At 39.3% G+C, this 14968-nt stretch overlaps 1 protein-coding gene across 1 annotated transcript in view; it reads left to right on the top strand.

The window, feature by feature from the left end:
- LOC127635988 (nipped-B-like protein B) overlaps positions 1-14968 on the top strand; it is a 37143-nt gene that overhangs the window by 2557 nt on the left and 19618 nt on the right. The window contains 22 exon segments of the mRNA XM_052116330.1: positions 708-851; positions 1842-2007; positions 2344-2474; positions 3101-3209; positions 3334-3485; positions 4001-4149; positions 4251-4332; positions 4449-4988; positions 5404-6465; positions 6468-7292; positions 8265-8387; positions 8710-8898; positions 9153-9221; positions 9299-9382; positions 9509-9612; positions 11569-11655; positions 11738-11969; positions 12790-12941; positions 13506-13586; positions 13667-13767; positions 13845-13974; positions 14824-14906. Of these exon segments, the coding sequence (XP_051972290.1) occupies positions 788-851; positions 1842-2007; positions 2344-2474; positions 3101-3209; positions 3334-3485; positions 4001-4149; positions 4251-4332; positions 4449-4988; positions 5404-6465; positions 6468-7292; positions 8265-8387; positions 8710-8898; positions 9153-9221; positions 9299-9382; positions 9509-9612; positions 11569-11655; positions 11738-11969; positions 12790-12941; positions 13506-13586; positions 13667-13767; positions 13845-13974; positions 14824-14906 (4715 nt within the window). The 5' untranslated portion in view covers positions 708-787.

Raw genomic sequence — 14968 nt, 5'->3', positions numbered from 1 at the left:
ATGTTCCTTAAGACATGCCAGTCTATTGCATAATGTGGCAACTCTAAAACAAACACAAAGACAATGTTAAGCTTCATTTAACAAACCAAATAGCTTGTGTTTGATATAATGGCAAGTGATTTTCTAGTACCAAATTAGCAATTTAGCATGATTACTCAAGGATAAGGTGTTGGAGTGAGCTAGATTTTATCAAAATGACTTCAGTAATACATCAGTAATGTCCTGACTATACTTTGTGATCAGTTGAATGCCATTTTGGTGAATTAAAGTACCAATTTCCTTCCAAAACAGCAAAATCTGTACATTGTTCCAAACTTTTGGCCGTCAGTGTATTTTTTGTCACTTAGCACTGAACAAAACATAAACATCTATTTGTTACTGGTTATGCCGAGTTGACACTTTTATGGTGTCAAAGTCTTGTATTGCAAGGACATATGCAAATTGAACTATTACTAAACAGTAGTTGGCACCTTTCAGCTTTGTTGAGCAATTCAAGCATGTAGTTGTTACTCCAGTCAAACCGTTTGATTGTAAATGATTCTGGTCTCTAAAAAAAAATCGATTGAATTATAAAAGCTTCTTAATTGTAATAGTGTGTTATTATTCCCATATATCAGAAATGTTATCACATTGGTCGTGTCTCATGCATGATTCTAAAGCAGATGATGCTGATGATGTCATTGTGTGTCCTATTTTCACTTTCGCAGCAAAAGATGTAAAGGCGGATCAGTGAGCAGTGACACTGAGCGACCTGTGCATCCACGAGAGCTCCCTGCCCTTCTTCAGCATGAATGGGGATATGCCTCATGTTCCTATCACCACTCTCGCTGGGATCGCAAGCCTCACTGACCGTAAGTCATGCAATCTTGTAAATATGTGTTTGTGATTGGTATTAAAATCAATGTATTTAGCTGGTCATGTGAACTCAATATGGCAGTCCCATTGTCATTTACTATGAGTAATGATCGACCGATATGTTTTTTTTTTTATGGCTGATGCCGATATTCATAGAGCAGGGTGGCTGATAGGCAGATACAATGCCGATATATCCTACAATTTAATATAGAAAATAACATAAAATTGCTAAAAAAAATTATAAACTCTTATTTATCACCATTCTTACTCAATTTCACTCCAAACTTAAACTTTGTACAAAATAATAATAAAAAAAAAGATGTTGTATTTTACCGTTTTTCTCATTGCTTTGGCTCTTTTTTAAACAGGCTTAACATTCTCTAAACTGTAAGTGCATTTGTAACAACTGTTTTACGGGACATGACAACTCTATTGCATGTCTGCAAAATGTAGTATCTCACTCAAAACATTTAATTCATGCTTCAAAACCTAGTTATTGTGCCAGTAAATTGGCCAATGCCACCAAAATTAAAAGTTTTGTCATCATGTGAGCCATACTGGTCAAAATGTTTAGATGTTTTTTCACCATGGCATTTTTCATTTTTGTTCTACTATTCAATACTGTACAGTACTGTAGTACACAGAAAAAGATATGCACATTTGCATGTATTCAGTAAATTTATTTTTGTATCAGTGTTACATGTAAACAGAAAATTCACATTTGCATGTCCATTTTTAAAACTTTCTTACATGTAAAATCATATATATATATATTGTGGCAGTTTTCTGTTCAGTGAGCATCCATGCAAAAAACAAAAACCTGCAACAATGAAAAGAACATTAAAATAATATATTTTGGTAAAAAACAATACATTGTACCTCACAGTACGTAACGCTACAAGTTCCTATCTTCTTGGTGGACATCCTGTCACTCTTGTTGGTCTGGCTAGAGATTTAGCAGACATAATGTTTTTGTTTTTTCTTAGTGTTAAATCAGCTGCCACTCCCTTCCCCTCTCCCTGCCACCACCACTAAGAGCCTGCTGTATAATGGGAGGATCGCAGAGGAGGTCAGCTGTCTGCTGTCCCTGCGGGACGACAACCTTGTGTCCCAGTTGGCCCACAGCCTCAACCAGGTGTCCACCGAACACATGTGGGTAACTCACCTCTGTCTCCTACCTTCACTCTATTCTGGCCTTTCAGATTTTCAATGTGTGTCTTGAATCACTTGTATTGCGTTCCTCATTCATAAGTCACTTTGGATAAAAGCTAAATGAATATGTCATTGGATTATTTTTCGACCTAGTCAACAAAGCATATTACAATCTGCATCATTTGCAGTTCACAGAAATTTAGGATTTGAAGCATTTAGCATTTTGAAAAAGTTCCCAAATAAATCTTTTCTTTTAGTTATGTGCTTGCATGAAATGCAAAATATCTTAGCAAGCTTATCGGTGCGTCTCATTCTTTCCCATGTTTCCACATACAGAGAGTTGAAGGACAACTTGGGTAGCGATGACCCGGAAGGTGATGTGCCTCTACTACTGCAGACGGTGCTGTCCAGGAACCCCAATGTCTTCAGGGAGAAAAGTACGCCCACCCGATACGGGGTTCAGGGCGGTAAGGAGAAGCTCTAGAGCCTCTGTTTCTGCCCCCTGGATTAAAAATACAACTTTGTGTAGCTTGTAGGCTGTAATTAGTGGTAACATGAATAATCAGTTTTTAGACACATTAAAAAATGGGTCCCACTTTATATTAGTTGTCTTTAACTACTATGTGCTTAAGCATTTTATACATTGTACTTGTTATTGTACATACCTGTCGCATTGTACTTGCATTTAATTACCTGCATTTAATTAAATTTGTAGTTGCACAGTAAACCTTACCCGCAACCCTTACCCTAATCCCTAACTCTAACTGTAATATAAATGCATTGTATTGTATGTATTTTAATGTTAGTACATAGTAGTTAAAGACATCTAATATAAAGTGTGACCAAAAAAGGCTTTTTCATATTTTGGCTATGCATACAAAGCGTTGTATATTTACTTGGTCACTTGTTTTCACAAAGTGAAAATGTATCTTGTTGTTGGCTAAACAACTGTTCTGACAAATTGGAGTCTTTATTGCTCCTCTAGTCGAACACCATGGCAAAACTGGAGCTTAAAATGGCAGCCTTTTTCATTTGTGTTTTAAGCCCTCATAATGATGTTGTTGATGACACTTTGTTGTGTCCTGCTTTGAAGGTTTAATGCAACAGCCAATGATCACTTCATACAAGATGCCTCAGAACTCCATACATGGAAGTCCGGCGTCAAACTACCAGCAAACCACTATAACTCCAAGCCCTCCCAGGTACTGTTATAGTTTCCTGTTCTTAAGGTTAGATATGTCATATCATATCAGTGACATTCAAGCTTATTTGCAAATAATATTTAATTGCAACTGAATACTGACAAGTTCTACTCTTCTTCTACAGCCGATATGTTCAACCTCAGACGGGGTCTGGTACCAGGTACATGCCCCAGCAGAACAGCCCGGTGCCCAGCCCATATGCTCCTCAGAGCCCTGCAGGCTACATGCAGTACAGCCACCCACCCAGCTACTCTCAACATCAACAGATCCAGCAAGGTAAATCCTCTCTCTCCTCTCTGACGAGAACATGGTTTAAAGCCTCAAGAGGTTTGGCACCATTTTCAGTGTCTGTAGCATAAGACACCTCATGGCTCAAGGAAAGTGGTTTTAATAAGCTATGTTGATAGTGAATTTTCTTTTCCCCATTGACTAGCAAAAGATCTGAACAGCTAAAGACAAATCTTATGTTCCCTTTGTGATGAAGATGCAGATTATGTTTAGAAAAGGCTGGGTATCAACAGCTACCTCATAATACAATACACATTGCTATAGATATGTCATGATTCAATACAATGTATTGCATAGCAGTAACACAATAAAATCGGATTAGAACTGCATCAAGCAAACAATGACAAATGATTGTGTTTGTCTTCTGGACTGCACTGTTATGATGTACAATGAATGTGATCAGAAATGTATGAGAAACCTGCAAATCCAGCAATTTCTATTGGCTCAAATGTTGGACATTTGTTTTAATAACAGAGATGTTATGTAATGTTTTTTTGCTGCAGTGTCTGTGTCCAGTCCAATCGTTCCTGGTGCCATGAGAAACATCCATGACAACAAGGTGTCTGGTCAAGTGTCGGGTAACTCTAATCATAACGCAAGACATTGCTCCAGTGACGAATACATCGGAATCGTCCAGAGACTTGGAAATGATGTGAGTGTTGGCCAACAAAATTTTATTAGGTATTCATTAGTTTTTTCTTCATATCATTGGTCTGGATTTGGATTATTGGAATTAAGTCTGTATTTTCACAGGAGAGTGACGCCACGATGAGAAACTCCTCCTTTCCCGTTCGCTCCGTCTGCTCTCCTGCTGGAAGTGAAGGGACTCCGAAAGGTGGTTTTAAATTTTGGATTTCCAATGACCATTCTTTGTTTTTGTTTTCTTTTGTACATTTTAAATATTTACATAAATATAATTTTGCCTTTTCTGCTTTGTTCTTTACATTTTAGTCGGCCCTCGACCACCCCTCATTCTCCAGTCTCCACCACCCTACGCCTCCCCAAGAGATGCTGCTCCTGACCTTCTCTTGGACTCCCCTGAGCGGAAAAAGAAGCAAAAAAAATTAATGAAAGAGGAGGGGGGTAAAGGTGCTATGTATGACATTGTCAGCTCTCCCACTAAAGACTCCACAAAGCTGACAATAAAATTGTCTCGCGTAAAGTCCTCAGAGACGGAGCAGTCTGCAGAGCCATTGTCGGTAGTGGAGCATGGCTCAGCTGCTGAGAATGAGCTATCTTGCAACAGCTTGCTGTACCACAGGAACCCCCAGGAGCGGCTGGCCACAGGCCAGGGTCTCCCAGGGGAGCAGTCGGGCTACCAGCAGGTTCCTGTACTACAGAACACTGGGGCAATTGCGGCAAAGCAGCCCGGAGTAGTCAGCGGAACCCCATATGATGAAGCAGAGTTGGACGCTCTGGCTGAGATTGAAAGGATTGAGAGGGAATCTGCCATAGAAAGAGAACGCTGCTCTAAAGAAGTTCAGGATAAAGGTTGTGTATTTTCCTTTTAAAACTGATATGCATGCTTTTGAATAATTCTTAATACAATTCATTAATCTATGGCAATTTATATTAGTATTTGCCAAGGCAAGTATCTGTGTTACTATTGCTCATACATGGGTAAGGGGTTTGTTCAAGCTCGTAATCATGTTTGTGCTATGGACTTGAATGATACCTGAAATCATTCTATAGACTATCATAGAGACTTGGGGTCTTTGACTTGGGCCAATAAGCAACCAATTGAAACACCCAAGGTACTGCATAGTAATGCACTGACAACCACTTGGAACACCTTAACAGCCGCATCGACGAGAGTTTTGTGCTTTTTCTAGAAAAATCTAGATTTGAAAATTTAAAAATCTTATTTTGAATACAGCATCTTACCTGTGGTCTTCTTAACCTACAGACAAGCCTCTGAAGAAGAGAAAGCAGGATTCATACCCGCAGGAACCAGGGGCTGCGGGCACCGCTGGGGCTGCTGGAACACCGGGTGTGGGCGGTGGATGCAATGCTGTGAACAAACTGGTACCTCAAGAGGCTTGTGCTGCTAGCAATGCAGCCAGCCGTCCGGCCCTGATGGTCAGTATTGACCTGCAACAGGCAGGCAGATTAGAAGGGCCACTAGACTCCTGTCCTGTTCCTGCAACGGAGGCCCAGCGCTGGCCGGAAGATGGCCCTCAATCCACAGGGGTCATGCGGCTCAAATCGAAGACAGATAGAGAAGTGCAGGCAACAGTGGACGGTCGGCCAGAGGTCATCAAACAACGAGTGGAAACGCCACAGAAAACTGCTTCAGTTGGACGGCCTGAGACACCCAAACACAAGCATGAAAACCGTAGAGAGATCTCCAACAAAGTGAGTTCAGAAAAGAGATTGGATGTCTCCAAGCACAGACATGATGGAAAGCCTGACAAAGTGAGGTCTGAGGGAAAAAGTCACGAAACTTCTCGAAAACATGACGGGCGATCGGAGTCAAGTCGAGATGCCAAAGAGGAACGTCATAGAGATCGGGACAGTGAAAGCTCAAAAATTCGCAGATTAGACTCATCCAGATCTTCCAGTCAGGTGGAGCAAGGCAGAGACAAAGAAGGTGACAACGAGCGGGACACGGAGAAAGAACGGGAAAGGAATCGAGACAAGGAAGGCCAAAAGGATCTGGACAAGGAAGAGCAAAAGGATCTGGACAAGGAAGAGCAAAAGGATCTGGACAAGGAAGAGCAAAAGGATCGGGACAAGGAAGGGGAAAAGGATCGGGACAAGGAAGGGGCAAAAGATCTGGACAAGGAAGGGGCAAAAGATCTGGACAAGGAAGGGGCAAAAGATCTGGACAAGGTACGGGCAAAAGATCTGGACAAGGTACGGGCAAAAGATCGTGACAAGGAACGGGGCAAAAATCGTGACAAGGAACGGGGCAAAAATCGTGACAAGGAACGGGGCAAAAATCGTGACAAGGAACGGGCAAAAATCCGAACAAGGAACGGGAAAAAACTCCGAACAAGGAACGGGAAAAAGATCGGGTCAAAGAACGGGAAAAAGATCGGGTCAAAGAACGGGAAAAAGATCGGGTCAAAGAACGGGAAAAAGATCAAGACAAGGAACGGGGAAATGATCGGGTCAAAGAACGGGGAAAAGATCGGGTCAAAGAACGGGAAAAAGATCGGGTCAAAGAACGGGAAAAAGATCAAGACAAGGAATGGGGAAAAGATCGGGACAAAGAACAAGAAAAAGATCGGGATCCGGTAAAAGTTCGGGACAAGGATCGGAACAGAGAAAGGAAGCGCCACACGGAAACGACAGAGCACCGGGACAAGCAATCTCCTGAGCAACGTTTGCGGACTGACAGTCCACGGGTGAAGCAGGAACCACGTGAAGGAGCAGAATCCAGAACAAAATTGGAACGACCAGTCCACAAAACTCCAAACAACAAAGACGAGAAGCACAGTGGAGATATCAAGAACAGGCTGGATGGACACAAGCCACCATCTTCAGACACTAAGACAGCAGACTTTCCCAAATACCTGCTGGGAGGCAAATCGAGTGCGTTGAAGAACTTTGTCATTCCCAAACTGAAACGGGACAAAGATGGAAACGTGTTATCAGAAGCCCGATGTTCTCTTGAGGGATTTCCTGAGCCACTTGTGAAATTAGAAAAACTGAACCTGATTGAAGACCTAAATAGGGGCACTAAACCTGTTGTGGTTCTGCAGAAACTTTCCATTGATGAAGTCCGGAGGATTATCAGTAATTCGCGCAGCTCAAAATCGGGCAAGATCAAGTCTTTTGGAAGATTATTCGGTAAGTGATTTAATATACACTTTTATCTAGAGGTAGACTTGTATTGTTTTTACCGATTAATCATTGCAGATAATAGGTTTTTGGAGCTTTTTCATTGTGTATCCTACTTCATATCTTGTGAAATTATAAAATAAAATCTCCTCTTGTTAAATATGTACATACTTTATATACTGATGAATTCATACTGTAGGCTGTAAAAAGCTCAATTTGGTCACAAATATGTAAGTGTACTTCATATTGTACATGTACAATATAAATTTTCAGCTGAAATAATACACACATTTTTAAAATAATTATTAATATAAGTGCTTTCATACAGTTATAAGCATCACATTTCTGCCTTCAAACCCTCAAAAAATTGGCTCCATTTACTTCCATTGTGCCTCTAACCTCGATTTTTGCTTCTTTTTTTAAAGAAAAGGAGTGACGAGTCAAATGTTTTTTGTGGTAATCAACATTATGCCACAAATGCTGTTGATTGAGATTAACTTGTATTGAAACCTGAATATTCATTTAACGTGCATTCTTGTGTTATCGTGGCGGGTACAAATCTCAGTACTTAAGGTGGGGATAGAGTTACTTTCTTTCATCTGTGCCATTAAACTGGAGGTGCTATAATTCAGGCATTTTGTTCAGCAATATTCTCTTAAAATAGTTGTTCTGCCATTACAGAAGTTGACTTAAAAGAGATAACTTTACATAGAAGTGGACACAGTTCACACCCTTCCGGCAACATTGAGAATGCAATGTGTAGTTCCGTTGTGGTATTAAAATTCAGTCTGACACGTTTCAATATGCAACAACGCATGAATTCGTCAAAAGTGACAAAAAACTAAAATTGGCACTGTAATTGTGATACTTCATGGCTTGAGGGTGTTGAGTTTATTACACCATTTGACAGACTATGGATTTGAAGAGTTATGTTGTGGGCTTTGATGATACTGTGTTGAAGGACATCTCTTGTGCTTGCAGAGATTGACTCCAGTTTGCCACTATGTGAGCGGGTGAAAGTGAATAAACGCAGGCGCAGCTCCACTAATGATAAACCCAAGTATGCAGATGACAGCTCAAATGATGACAGTGACTCTGTTGAATGTAAGTAAATATACTGAATTGAACGTTGCTTTTACACTTGGTATGTTTGTTTGAAACTGAATTAGAGTTCGTTTGCCAGCTCCTCCTGCACTTCCTGGTCTGTTTTCACACTTTGTTTTTCCATGGTATATTTGTGAATGCTGTCATAATCATAAGATTTTCTTAAAGCTATTTAGCACCATCACCTGGCAGCAAAACTTAAAACTGAAAGTTAAAAATGAAAAACAATGTTTGTTTTGCTTTGGTTTCATTTAATTGACTAAATGTCATTATTTGATATTACAGATGTCCTTTGTTTTTTTTCTTCCTCTCTGACATTTAGTTGCCCCGAAACGTTCGAAAAAGGACAGAGACAAAGTGTGGCAATATGAAGAAAAGGCTCGGAGGGGTTCTGGTGATCAGCGGCGGAGTAGTGGTCACCACGACAGTCGGAGAGGTTCAGGCAGTCGATACAGAGAACCCAGTTCTGAAGACTCTGACAAAGATTCACCCCCTCCAAGCCTGAGTGACCGTGAGTGACCATCAGTTAGACATGTTAGTTAAAGGGATATTTCACCCAAACAGTAAAATTCTGTCATTTACTTGCCCTTATTTTGTTCCAAACCTGTATGACTTGCTTTCATGAGGGGGGGTGGTAAATGAACTATTCATGCATTTATTTCATTGCTGATGTTGATAGTTGTTTGCTTCTTCAAATAGTATGAAGTGTGGAAATTGCATAACTCTGATCTTTGACTTATGAACTCTTACATCTTTCAATACTAGTTGCCAGAAAATTGAAGAAGGAAAAGGTGAAAAAGAGGAAAGCTTATGAGCCCAAACTAACTCGGGATGGTACGTCTGTAATTTGTTATTTGTGTAAAGTGATCTTGAGGTACTGAGAACTTTAATAATCTGCCTTTGGTCCACAGAAATGATGGACTCCTCTACATTCAAGAGATTTTCCACCAGTGTCGACAACATTCTTGAAAACCTAGAAGATGTGGACTTGACAGGTATATGTGCAAATAAAGAAGGATGTGATGTAATTCTGGAGATGTGTTCATGCAAGGTACTATCTAAGAATGTTGTAAAGCAAAACTTCTGTGTTTTTAATTAGTTGTTTCTCTTCTGTGCTACAGTGGATGATGATGAGATCCCTCAGGAGCTGCTGTTGGGAAAACACCAGCTCTCAGAATTAAGCAGTGAATCAGCCAAAATAAAGGCCATGGGCATCATGCATAAGGTAGGCACAGGATCTTAACCTCTTAAGTGTGTTGTCTGTCTGCATTGGTCTCAGAACAGTTTGAAGTACACCTTATTTTCTCTAGGGATGCACCGATACCAAATTTTTTCTCTTCCGATCTGATTCCGATATCTGAAATCTCAGTTTTGGCTGATAACGATCCGATACCAAAATAGCTTTACATTATTGTGTGGAACTTATTGGAGATACTCTTTAATATATAAAGAAACACAAACCTCTAACTACACATTATTTCAATATAAATGTGTAGCTTATTAAGAAAAACATTATTGTTAACTAGTCTTCTGGATAATGTAGCAGCAAAATTAACAGTAAGTTCAGTAGAAAAGCAGTTTTTATTTATTTAGCAAATATTTTTCAATTTTGTGTCTGGATTTTAAAGGATTCAGATCTATTTTTTTGTTCAATTTAGTTGTAAGATATCAGCTCACTTTTCATTCACATTAATTATTAATTCCTGCAATTAGCTTATTCAAATTCTGGTAAAATGCACCTCCGGTGCCATTCAAAATGCATTGAGCATCTACATCTGAGATGTTCTTTGTGAGTAGCGCTCAAGATTGCACACTATGTGAAAAGTAGTTGTGTGTGTGTGTGTGTGTGTGTGTGTGTGTGTGTGTCAACAGCGCAGCACCATTCATTAACACGCTGTTGCTATGCATGCATTTTCTATATTTACTTTTTATATACAGCCTTTTGTGATTCACAGAGCTATCGTCTTCAAGTAGCTTTGAATAAAATGCACGAGTCATATGAACTACTTTAATTGTGTTATTTTGCTTTTATGTCATTTTTGACCTTGACAGTAACAAACATATCTACGCACTGTATCCGATTTGGATTGGGCTTGTTGGACCGATACCTGATCTTTCTAAAAACGTCAGTATCGGAGCCGATCCAAGGATCATTGCCATCCCTAATTTTCACCCAATCTCCATATAAAGCCTCTGAAAGCAAATTTTTCAACTTTTGGATGAATACATTGATTCTCAATGTAAAAATGCACAGTAAATATAGAAAAGCATTTACTGATGTAAAAAAAATAGAACTGTATTGTCATGTACAGTGATAATAAAATATAAGAAAATATATATTAAAATGAAGCAAATGGCCCACAGTTATGTTAAAGTTGAAAGTTATTCAAAATAACTAATATGCTTTCTCAACTTTTGAGGGAATAAGGTCCCATTTTCCACATATGTGGACATCATTTTTATCAGCGCCAAATGAATGACATTTTTTGATAGCGCCATATCAAATAAAACTAGAGGCGCTACTTTTTACAATCAAACAGGTTTCTTACCAGAGGCACTTTTGTTCACGCTGTACCCATGGAAGTTTAACTCTTAAACAACAGTGCTGAGTGTTGTGAACAGTATTCACTCAGTTTAAATAAATGTCAATTTTGCTTTGCGCAATGCGAAGCCAAAATACAACATCCACGCATTGGCGTGGGGTTGCATGAGGTTAAAGAAAAGTTTATCCTAATTTATGGCCAGAAATGGCTAAAAATGTAACTTATGACCATTCACATTGAACGTGCTTTTTAATCTCTGCTGTATTTCAATAGTTTTTCTGTGTAAGCATGCACTAGATAGACATCTTTGACCATTGTGACGTATCAGTCGAGAGTGCTGTATTAAGTTAAACACTTCAACTTTTAGAAATATGTCATAAGACATACCTTTTTTTTAAATTATTTTTTGCCATAAGAACACGTTCAGTTTGAGTGCCCCATAGACATTCAATATTTAAGGAACAGATGTTATCTTAGATATTATGTCTTTTTAGTTTCACGCAAAAAAAAACTCACTTTGATATGATTCAATATTGTCATTTTTAATGCAATTAGTGTTCCAGATTCTATTTAGATTGCTGAGGCACATAAAACTATTTGAATCTTTGTATTGATATACTCGCTGCTTTTATCCCCAGATTCCTTCTGATAAGTTGGTGAAGGTACAGGGTATTTTGGAAAAAAACATTCAGGATGGTGCAAAGCTCTCCACACTCCTGAATCATGTAAGTATCAGTGTGGTTTGTCATGGCTGAATGTCCCTGTGGTGGAAGTACACTGACAGGTTTCCTCTCCTCGTGATTTCAGGGCAACGACAGGGAAGACGAGGAGCGTTTGTGGCGTGACCTCATCATGGAACGTGTCACCAAATCTGCTGATGCTTGTCTAATGGCTCTTAACATCATGACCTCAGCACGAATGCCCAAGGCCGTTTACATTGAGGATGTTATTGAGAGGGTCTTGCAGTATTCCAAGTTTCATCTGCAGAACACACTGTACCCGCAGTACGACCCTGTCTACAGGGTGAACCCTCATGGAGGTCAGTCCTACACCTTAATATACTGTCCGAACCATACGTTATTTTTCAATGTCTCAAAATGTTTTCCCTCAGGGTTCCCACAGTCAAGGAATTTTATTTTTGCCCAAATCTGATAGAACAATCAACAATATTGCAGTTGCATGTTTTTAATTTTGTTTCCATTGGGTAGCCCCGCTCACAGTGAAATCACATTGGTCCAAAATCCCAGTCCAGATTGCAGTGTAATTTTTAAAGGTGCTGTAAATGATTTTAGCAGCTCTGGAACTTCCACGATACTGAGCCGTTAAATTACACACGCCCCCCCTTTCCAAAACACCCCCCTCCAAAGAAAGCATTGAGGCCATCACCTTCTCATGGTTGTCAAACACAACAGTAGCAAAATTGTTCCCTTAGCAGTTATGAAACTAAACATGACATTAAACCTGAATGATCCGCTTCAATTACTACACTATGATAACACGCAAAATGATTGACAGGCAGAAAGCACATCAAAGTCTTCTGATTGGCTTATCACAGTCTAGTGCTGTCACAGACACTGGTGAGATATCTCAGGAAACTTATTTCAATGATATCTTTCAGGGGTAAGGCACATTTTCTGCATACCATCCCATAAATTTTTTTTTTATAGCACCTTAAACATATTAACGTATATTCTGTTGGCTGTGAATTCGTGCACTGTAGTTTGCACAGTAATTCCAGCATTTTATAATGGAAAGTTGTGAGTCGAATTTAGGATAAGTGGAAAGAATATTGAATTATTTGCTTTTATGTATGGTAAATGTCATCAAAACAATTGATTTCTACTCTTGCTCTGTTGTAGGTGGAACACTAAGCTCGAAATCCAAACGAGCAAAATGCTCAACGCACAAGCAGAGAGTTACTGTCATGCTCTACAATAAAGTTTGTGATGTTATCAGTAACCTGTCCGAACTCCTGGACATTCAGCTGATGACTGACACGACCATCCTTCAGGTTAGAATCTGTTACATTAACATTTGTGAGTCCTCATTTGAATCCACACAAACTCCCATCCAATATGATTGGTCAAACTAGGGCTTGCAGGACTACTTATTTTAACAGCTAGTTGAAAATGACTCGCCATACACTGTGCAGCATTTGCAGTCTTTCCTGTTTCTGGCAAATCAGAAGCTTTGTTGTTGGGGTGTGTGTGAGTGGATACAATGTCCATGCAGATGAGATGATCCGGAAGCATGCATAATCGTGCTAATCAGAATCCATAGCAAAATTCATGATGTTTGCATTCTCATGAACTGTGCAAAAAAAGTCATGTCACTCACACTAGTAGTTTCTCCCAGCCTCTGGGCGATGCTTGATTAGTTTCACAGCAGTATGCAAGAATTTTGGCTTGTATAAGCTGAATGAATGAAGTGAAACACTCCAAATGAACACACTCAAATAAAAGCCACAAGGTTGCATGTTCACATCAAGTCTGTCATAAGGGTCATGGCCTGCCTTTCTGTCTATCAATCACAAAATTCAAATGATCTGTTATCATCTTTGTCTTTCACTTTGCAGGTTTCGTCTCTGGGCATCACTCCATTCTTTGTAGAGAATGTGAGCGAGCTGCAGCTTTGTGCCATTAATTTAGTTACGGCTGTAAGTACCTGTGCTCTTCAGCTTTCTCTATGCTGTGCTGTGCAACTTTGTCTAACACTGTTGTGCTGTGCGGTTCCAAGGTGTTCTCCAGGTACGAGAAGCACCGGCAGTTGATCCTGGAGGAGATCTTTACCTCTCTCGCCAGACTGCCCACCAGCAAGAGAAACTTGAGGAACTACAGGTAGCTGCTCCAGTCCAGTCTGCTATTTTTGTCAGTGATACTTTAGAGTAAGTTGATTTACTATGTTGTGTGTTCAGACTGAACAGCAGTGATGTGGACGGGGAGCCCTTATATATTCAGATGGTGACAGCTCTGGTTCTGCAGCTCATTCAGTGTGTGGTTCATCTGCCTTCTGATAAAGACACAGATGATGAGAATGACAGGAAGGTAAGGGTTGGTATTGCTCTTTCACCAGTATGGATCAAAACATTTTGATGCTCCAAAAAGCACATAAAGGCGTAATAAAAGTAATCCATATGACCCTAGTGTTTTAATCCATATCTTCAGAAGTGATATTATAGGTGTGGGTGAGAAATAGATGAGTTAAGTCCTTTTTTTTTCTTGAAATTCTTCTCCCAATATGCATGAAGAATGTGAATCACCAAAAACATGAGGAGATGAAGAATGTAAAAGTGACCTGTTTCTCACCCACACCCATCATATCACTTCTGAAGATATAGATTTAACAACTGGAGTAGTGTTCATTGTTAGTTAATGTTAACAAATGTAACCTTTTTGAAAAGTGTTGCCACTTTTGTATGTAAATATGCTTATCCTTTCCCCAAATTCATCTGCTTTGGTCAGTGTTTTAAAACTGACAGTGATACAATGCTCTGCACTTCAGAAATTCAACTACTTTTAATGTGACATCTTAACAATGAAGTGCTCATGGACAGGGATTATGAAAAAAGGATATATCCGTCTTGTACAAAGACCAAGAATTTAAAAACAGCATAGATGGAAGCAACCACACATCCTTAGTGAACAGCCCGTCACAACACACTATTAAAGTTCACCTTAATTAAAAGGGGGTCATATCATGAAGAACAGGATTTTTCTTGCTATTTTGGTCTTAATAGCACTTAATTACTCAGATGTAGTATTACATGTTTTTATTCTTAGCTAATTGCTGAAACGAAACGTTATGTGCTTATGAGACAATTTGGTCAAATGTAGGTAAATGTTTACATTCTTTGGTAAAATTGTTATGATCAAAGATCAAATCTTTTATTTCAGGTTGATCAGGATGTCCTAATCACAAACTCCTATGAGACTGCAATGAGAACAGCACAAAACTTCCTTTCCGTTTTCCTCAAAAAGTAAGAGCTCTGTCCTTAAAATGCAGCACATAAACTCATTTATATTGGGTTTTCTTTTTACT

This window comes from Xyrauchen texanus, chromosome 43, assembly GCF_025860055.1.
Source record: "Xyrauchen texanus isolate HMW12.3.18 chromosome 43, RBS_HiC_50CHRs, whole genome shotgun sequence".
Lineage (NCBI taxonomy): Eukaryota > Metazoa > Chordata > Actinopteri > Cypriniformes > Catostomidae > Xyrauchen > Xyrauchen texanus.
Note: the sequence above shows the minus strand (reverse complement) of the source record. Positions and strands in the feature narration are given on the sequence as shown.